Source organism: Triticum dicoccoides, chromosome 3B (genome assembly GCF_002162155.2).
Source record: "Triticum dicoccoides isolate Atlit2015 ecotype Zavitan chromosome 3B, WEW_v2.0, whole genome shotgun sequence".
Lineage (NCBI taxonomy): Eukaryota > Viridiplantae > Streptophyta > Magnoliopsida > Poales > Poaceae > Triticum > Triticum dicoccoides.
The window spans coordinates 785,700,234-785,709,209 of record NC_041385.1 but is presented as its reverse complement, the minus strand read 5'-3'; the positions used below and the strand labels follow the sequence as shown (position 1 = coordinate 785,709,209).

Here is an 8,976-nt window from a genome sequence, read left to right as displayed (position 1 = left end):
TTTCCGTACCTCGTAGAAGCCCTCCCTCTTGAGCTCATCAAACATCTCATCGACAATTTTTTTATCCATCTTCACGAGGTCTGGATGCTCGATTTTCTTTGGATGGTCTGTACATTGACATCTATTCAACACATACATGCAAGCATCCAATTATGAACACAGCTAGCTCCAGTAGTTGACGGTACAGAGACGACCTCGAAGTTCCCGTAATTGACTTCCGCATGTATATCCGTGGGTGCGGTAGCAGATGGAAAAATCCCAAACCAAGTTTTTGCCAGCACCATGGATCGTCTACTTATTCATGTCACATGGCAAAAATCTAAAGAACAACGCATAAGCATATCTACTGGTTGTGCTTATCCTTTGGTGAAGTAACCATGCATGCATGAAGAACTGATTAGCTGGATGATGGACGATCAAGCTGGCTTGGATAAGTGCTGATTTTATCATGAGCAGGCAACTTGCTTGATCGGTCGACCGATCCCCTTGGGCCGGGTTAACAAGTGGTCGCTACTGTCTACCCGATGGCTAGCAAGAGCTGGAATCGAAGTAAACGATGACTCCGCCGATGTAATTTGAATGGACTTATTTGAGCGCTTACTTGCCGCTGCATGCAGTAGGCATCCATTGATTATAATTAAGAATCTTTCACAGTATGCCATCAGCTCCGCTATTGGTTTGGAAAGTGCTTCCGACCATGAACATATTGATGGTATGGACTTGTTAGCAAAGTCGAAGTGGGGCCATAAAATAATTAGTGCCTTAATTAGTGATTGTGGACTTGAATACATCACGTAGGTAATGAAGAGATACATCACGTAGCCATTACTGGATCGGAATAATTTGGTTGGACACATGGTGAGCAGTGCGATGCAATGCAATTGGCTATGATTAACATTTTTCGACAAAGAAACCATGTATTTCGTAGCACTGCAGGAGTACATTTTTTTGCTAATACTCGCCAATTGCAGCAATGTCTCTGTGATAACGATGGAGACCAACACATGTACGACACCCGTTTCACCATTTGCTTAGGGCATACTCAATGTATATTACTTCTATATTAAGGTATAGTATATCCCTCATTTCTTGTTAAGTAAGCCTCATATGTGCATTTTTGCTAGTTGACACGTCTCCAATACAGTGGACATCATTAATTGCACTGGGGTAACCTTTATGTCGTGGGTGCAGCATATGCTCTCTCGTTTTCTTACAAGGTGGCCTTAACTAGCCTTACCTCCATCTTTCATATCACTGCCTTTATTTTTCATGTGCATCCCAGCGAGTGACTCCGTGATCATTCGGCAACAATGAATGGATATTTTTAGTGTGAGAATTTAGAAGCCCACATCTAGATTTCTTTAAACAGGAAACCTTCTCTTTTCTCCTCCACAAGAAAAGATCTCGTGGTTTCCTCATCCTCCCGTCGGCGCCGCCGCCGGTCCGCCCCATTTTCGATGGCCTTTGGGCCATGGAGGTGCGTAGGACTTTGGCCCCTCGCCGACGGGAGGGACCCAGTTCTCGTTCTTGTTTGGTTCAACGTCGTGGACGGGGCTATGTGGCAGCGGTGATGTCCCTCACTAGAAATAATGTCTCCCACGTTCTATCCCTGTCTCGACGGTGCGTCTAGTTAGCATCCTCGGATGGCGTGTAGAGGTGTGTCTCCATCGGATCTCGTGGGATTCGGTCGGTGCTGGTCTTCGGTGGATCTGTGTGGATCCGATCTTCATTCGTATTTGTGGTGTTTACAGGTTTCATCCTTTCGATCTATGACTTTCTTCATCAGTGATGGTTGCTGCTCTAGTGCGCTGGTCCTATGGAGTCTTAGCACGATGACTTCCCAAATGTGTACTACAACAAGGTTTTCCCAGCTCTAGCGAGGGAGGGGCGATGACGGCGGTGCGTCTTCGGCTTGCTCCAGTGCTTGTAGTCGTCGCTAGGTGGTCCAACAAAATTAGATGTGTATGTGTACCAAATGATGGATGCATGCCACGGCGAAGGGACCTGCTAGGTGATCTCCCCCACCACCGGGTTGGGCTAAAGTAAGTAGTGATGCCAGCTTTGACATGTCATCATGCTCCGTCGGGGCACTTGCAAGGAACCGCAGGGGACAAGTGCTAATGGCGGCACGGGTACCTAGCTAGTGGGTGGTGTCATGCTCCTGAGGAAGTGGATGGATTAGCGTATGGAAGGTATAAAGCTTTTCCCACTGGATCACTGACAAAATAAGGTTGCTTGTGGTCTCGCGCAGGTAGCTGCTAGGGGTGCAAACAGATCCATCTGGATCCTAGATGCACCATCTGCTATTTTTTAGCTCCTTCTGAAGGAATGTAAATACATTATTATCAATTAATGAAACCCACTGCTTCAGCAAAAAAGTAGCTTTTTGAAAAGTTATTCTGAGCTCCTAGACATTTCAACAAAGCTATGGGAGACTGGAGAACAAACTTTGCATCTTGAGTGGAAATCAAATTTGGCAAAGTGTAAGAACAACCACAACTATCAAAAACCATACAAGCTTTCCAAAAAGAAAATTAATACATGACTTCATAAAAAGAAGTAATGCCTTTAACCCCAAAAGAAAGGAACTTTGGACAACCATAACTTTAAAGATATGTCAACATTAAAAAAAATGAAAGCACAACATTGGAATAACAATTTCCGCCATTGTGATCGGTGGAAATGAAGTTCCAAAGCTGTAAAGCTAACTTTCTAATCTAACAAGTGGATCATACAAAAGAAATAAAAATGTAATAAAAATATAAATATAAGAAAATTAGACCATGCACCTTCCGACCGTTCATGACTTCATGGCACCAAGTCATGATAGTTGCGACCTAGTACGGCTTGTGATGATGAACACTCTCTCTAGGCAATGTGTGGATGACCGAGGATGTGAAGGATATTGCGGTGCGGTTTCACGATGGGGGTTCGTAGCCTTGGAATTCCCTAGAAGCACTACCCAGCAAGAGAAGTTTATGCAAAACAAAAGTGGTGGATGTGAGTTATGTTTTATATGAATGACGCGGTTCGTGAAACCACATGTATCATTGAAACGATATTTTTTGGTACTTCACCATAAGTGAGCAACTTGTGTTACACAACCATAACACGGGCAAAGAGTTTCCATTTCAAGTTAATTGGCCAAAACGATGGTATATAACTTAATACATATAAATAGTGATACATTGACATGTAACATTCTTGGAATATATCACAAACACTAGTGCATATTCCACTAGAACAATGAAGCCCTTATTTGATAATATGTAAGATGATAACAAATAAATGAAAAAAGAGTCAAAGCTATCAATTTGACACAGTATAGTAGGTTGGGCTCCATTTTTTTAGATTCCTCACATGAAGGGGACTAGGGGTTGGCATTGCCATACCCAGATCCAGCACCTTTGCCTGCACCACTCCCACCATTTCTTCCTCCGCCATTGCCACCACCGTTTCCACCAGCATCTGCATTTGTACTACCTTGTCTATACCAATTGTTAGTAGCTGTAGCTGAGCCAGAACCAGTGCCACTACCAGCCCCATATCCACTAGATCCTTGATAACCACTAGCTTTCCCTCCACCACCGCCACCACCGGCACCACCAGCGCTAGTATATCCACCATAGCCACCACCATAGGGATATGAAGATCCTTGACTATATTGACTGGAACCGGAGCCAGAGCCGGACCCGCTACCATATCCAGTTCCACCATTTTGGTTGCCGCCTCCGCCGCCACCTCCACCTCCACCGCTTGCATGGCTACCACTACTAGAACTCAAGCCAGACCCAGTTCCACCCCCAGCACCCGAGCCACCACCACTCACAGTTCCCCCACCCTCTCCTCCTCCCGCTCCCGTTCCCGTGGCGCTTCCACTGCCGAATCTAACCACCCTTGCAGCATTGGCCAGTCCAATACTCAAGAGGACAACATAGACAAGGGCTACTAGCTTTGTGCCTACCATTGTGTGTGTTTTATGGAAGTGTGTACTCTTGCAAGATGAGGTGAGTTTTAAGCGAAACATCAATGGATATTTATAGTGGTGCTTCCGGCCATGCATGTTGGGGGTGTTGGTGGAGTTGTTGACGAAGTCATGTCTCAACTGCAGGTGGAGGCTTAGAATAATTAGTGCCTTAATTGGTGCAGGTAAAAGTAAACGAGATGACTGACTTCTAATCGTGATCGCATCCACGTTGGGTCAACAGTTCTAAAACACATGCATTCAAGCATCCACTGATGAACATATCTAGCTCCAGGCTTGAATAGTTGACATTAGAGCAGAGGAGGCAGCAACCTGGAAGTTTCGGTAGTTGAATTTGGAGTTGGAGGGTATTGTACTAGCAGATGGTAAAAATCCAGACCACGTTCATGCCGGCACCAAGGATCATCTTCTCAAGGTAATTAAGCCTACACCATGAACGCCTGGACTAATTACATCTGTGTCCGTTTATGCTACTTGCATGCATGATTACCATTTTATCTTACGGTCAAATAACCATGCATGCATGCATGCATGCATGCATGTTAATTAGCTGGATGATTAACCGTGGGCTGGGATAGACCGGCCGTGTTAACGACGTGGGCAAGTGGTTGTCACTGCCGATGGCAAGCAATAGCTGGAGTCGAAGTAAACGACGACTCCGCCCATGTAATCGATCAAGTCGTTGGGTCAAGTAGCCGTGCATGATCATGTTCAAGTGGATGGTAAAGATCGATCCAAAACCTCGTGCATGTCATGCTAGCACCGTAAGCCTATACGTTCAAGTGGGATGTTCAAGTTCGTACATGTTCAAGTTCAAGTGGGATGGCAAGATCGCTGCAAAAAACCACGTGCATGCCAGCACCGGAAGCCTATACCTATACGTATCGTACACCATATTATTTGATGCCCGGACTAGTTCAAGTTAATAGCTGAACAAGTTGTGAACCGTGATACATAGCTGCTTCTTCATGTACTGAACGAAGATCTACGGCAACGCTGCTTTATGAGCCGAGATGGTCACTGCCACGCCAAACAACCAAGGGAAGCAGCCGTTACTGCCACGCTGGCAAAATCAACTGACCCTCACCTAGCCAGATAGATAGGTCAACAATAATTTACGACAACGAGCCATCGGACCATCGCAGCCGACATTGTTGAGATGGGGAGGCTGGAGGAAACTTTATTCGCCACACCTACGGCGCTGCCGTGCAACCCTAGTAAAAGCATCAAAGAGGGGAATACTAGAGATCCATATGGTAGATCAGGGCTTTCCCGCACTCCCATATCAGCAGTGGAGGAGGTGGCGACCTACCACCGGACAGGAGATGGCGGCACGGTGCATCCAGAAAATCTCCTTTCTAGGGTTTGAGAGGTGAGAACGGTTCCAGAAAAACCGGTGGTGAGGTTAGTTAACTAGAAGGATCATCACAATTAACATAATTAACTAGATGGATCATCACAATTAACATAATTAACTAGTATCCCGCAAAAAAAAGGTTAAATCCCGCAAAAAAAACATAATTAACTAGTTTTTTGGCGGAAAAACTCACAATCTATTCATCTTTAATCATGGCAGTACAACGACCACTAGACATAATAAGAATTACATCCGGATCCATGGACCACCTAGCGATGATTACAAGCATTGAAACGAGCCAAAGATGCGCCGCCGTCAATACCCCTCCCTCGCCGGAGCCGGGAAACACTTTCAGTCGGGAAGTCGTCGTGCTAAGGCCTAATAGGACCAGTGCACTAGAATAGCAACTGCCGTCATTGAAGAGTAGCGTTGATCGGAAGGATCCAACTTGAAGACACATGAACGTAGACAAACTATGATAAGATTCGAGCAAATCCACCAAGGACGGATCCGCCAGAGACACACCTCCACATGCCCACCGACGATGCTAGACGCACCATCGGAACGGAGACTAGACGGAAGAACCTTATCCCATCTTCACTGAGCCGCCACCGTCTCATTTTCTTGGATGGGGCACAAACCCTACCAAAACTCGAAGGAACATCTAAAGACGGAGCCCTCCCACCAGCAAGGACCGGGATCCACCGCGCCGCCATGGCCCTAAAGCCACCGGAGACGAGATGGACCGGCGGCGGTGCCGGAGGGAGATATAGAAAACCTAGCCTTTTCTTGGGGAGGAGGCATAACTACAAGAAACTTGTTAATACACTAGTAGAAAAGAGGGCTTTGGTCCAGGCCGGGTTAGCCCATTAGTCCCGGTTCGTGCACCCAGGGGCCATGTGGGCCATTTGTCCCGGTTCGTCTGGACCTTTTAGTCCCGGTTGGTGCCACGAACCGGGACTAAAGGGTGGGATGCCCATTAGTACCGGTTCGTGGCACCAACCAGGACTAAAGGTTAGACCTTTAGTCCCGGTTCGAGCCACAAACAGGTACTAATGGGGTTTGAGGCATTAGTACCGGTTCATGGCACGAACCGGCACTAAAGGTCCCATTTTCAAACTCCACCACCCCCTGGATCGCATTTTCAGTTTAAAAAAAATAAAAAAAAATGATGAAAATGTCAAAAAAATAGAAAAAAATAAGTTTCCCATGTGATATGTGGTCTAGTTGTTGGGAAAATTTGCAAATGTGAATTTCGACTTTATTTGCAAAATCACTCTAGAATTTAGTAAAATGGGCATAACTTTTGCATACTGACTCGGATGAAAAAGTTTTTTATATGAAAAATCATCTACTCGAAAACTAGCCACCTGTTTGGTGTTCTTAATACATATATTTGAGTAACCATGAAGAAAACTAGCATGTGCATGTAAGAAGGATACCAGCCAGCTTTGAAAAGTAGTACTACCTCCGTTTCCTTGAATAAGTCATTCACGTAGTTCTAGGTTGACGATTTAACCATCTAAATATGTATTATATGTAACGAAAAATATATATTTAGAAACTACATCCTTGTAGAAATCTAGTGATATACTTTTCATGACATATAACACATATTTAATTCCTCAAATCGATGACCTAGAACTACGCGAATGACTTATTGACCTAGACGGAGGTAGTAACATTTTTCACACCAAACGAAGGGAATTTCTAAAAACCCGAGCACAACTATTTTTTCTTTAAAAAAGTAGCAAAGCTTTGGAATAAAATTTTCTATAATGGTCATCGATGAAAATGAAATTTAGAAGTTTTAACTCTAACTTCCTAGTCAAAGAGCTGGAGCCTGCAAACCAATAAATAAATAAAAATAATAATACATGAGAATAAGATTATGGACCATTCATGGCTAGTGGTGGGGAAGGTCACCCCTCGATAGAGACCACAAAGGAAAACAAACTTCATGGCACTAAGTCATGATGGTGGTAGTCTAGTAGCACTTGCGATGACCATGGCCCTGCTGGGAGAATGTCTGGGCATGCCCATCAGCATGTATGCGATGGATATGGTGGTGTGGTTCTAAGATGGTGATGTGGAGCTCGGAACTCCCTAGAGGTAGATGATCTAGGTCTATACAAAACATTTCACTTTTTCGTTAAATGCGACGAGGCACTTCAGGTGAGAGAAAGAAGCAAACCAAAAGTGATGGATTTTGTTATGTGTTATGGGTGACCCCCCTTTCCCATCTCGTGACACACCATGTATGACTAAATTGATGATTTGTCGGTCATTAACCATAATCGAGCAATTTATGTTACTTAACTATATGACGTGCGTTCATAGTTCTCTTTGCAAGTCAGTTGGCACAAACACAGATGATTTTATTCATACATACATAGTGATACATTGACATGTTACATTCTTGGTATATATCACAAGCACTACTACATTTTTCACTAGAATAATGAAGCGCTTATTTGATAATATGTAAGACGATAACAAATAGATGAAAAGGTTTAAAGACATCTATTTGACACACCAGATTGGGCTCCATATTTTTAGATTCCTCACATCAAGGAAACTATGGGTAGGCATCGCCATACCCAGATCCAGCACCCCCGCCTCCACCACTCCCACCATTTGTTCCACCCCCATTACCACCACCGTTTCCACCAGCATATGCATTATTACCTTGTCCATACCAATTGTTAGTAGCAGTAGCTGAGCTAGAACCAGTGCCACTACCAGCCCCATATGCACTAGATCCATGATAACCACTAGCTTGCCCTCCACCACCGGCACCACCAGCACTAGTATATCCACCATAGCCACCACCATAAGGATAGGAAGACCCTTGACTATATTGACTAGAACCGGAGCCTGAGCCGGACCCGCTACCAGATCCCGCTCCACCATATTGGCTACCACCGCCACCTCCACCACCTCCTCCACCGCTTGCATGTGTACCGCTACTAGAGCTCACATCCGACCCAGTTCCACTCCCAGAACCGAAGCCAGCACCACCCTGAGACCCCCCACCCTCTCCTCCTCCCGTCCCTACTCCAGAGGCACTCGAGTATCGAGCCACCCTTGCAGCATTGACCAATCCAATGCTCACCAGGACAACACAACCAAGAGCTAGTAATTTTGTGCCTACCATTGTGTCTTCTATCAAAGTGTACTCTTGCAAGATGAGATGTGTTTTAAGTGAAAGATTGTATGTATATTTATAGTCCTTGCGACCAAGCTGGTGGTGTGGGATTTGTTGACAAAGTCAAGTGGAGGCTTAAAATAAAGTAGTACTTTCTAAAAAAAAAATAAAGTAGTACTTACTAAAAATCATAAAAAATCTATGAAGTACAAAAAAATCATGAAAAAATCTATGAAGTACAAAAAAATCATGAAAAAATCTATGAAGTACAAAAAAAATTCTAAATTACTACAATATGAACATACAAACATGAACAAATTACACAATATGAAAAAAAATCTATGAACTACACATCTAAATTACTACACATCTAACAAAAAAATCTATGAACTACAAAAAAATCTAACAAAAAAAATTTGCTCACGGGATGGCCACGGCGTGAGGGGCGCGGGGCGGGGCGGCGACGGCGCGGGGCGGCGACAACGA

General features: G+C 44.4%; 2 protein-coding genes across 2 annotated transcripts; both read right to left on the bottom strand.

Annotated features, from left to right (window-relative positions):
- Positions 1–3,094: 3,094 nt before the first annotated feature.
- On the bottom strand, positions 3,095–3,988 carry LOC119282241 (glycine-rich cell wall structural protein 2-like). Its single transcript, XM_037562540.1, has one exon. The coding sequence runs from the start codon at positions 3,965–3,967 to the stop codon at positions 3,371–3,373; it is 597 nt and encodes a 198-aa protein (XP_037418437.1). The 5' UTR covers positions 3,968–3,988; the 3' UTR covers positions 3,095–3,370.
- Positions 3,989–7,776: 3,788 nt separating this feature from the next.
- LOC119282242 (glycine-rich cell wall structural protein 2-like) lies at positions 7,777–8,499 on the bottom strand. The gene has a single exon (XM_037562541.1). It carries the CDS (start codon positions 8,497–8,499, stop codon positions 7,921–7,923), a length of 579 nt encoding a protein of 192 aa, XP_037418438.1. The 3' UTR covers positions 7,777–7,920.
- Between the last annotated feature and the right edge of the window lie 477 nt (positions 8,500–8,976).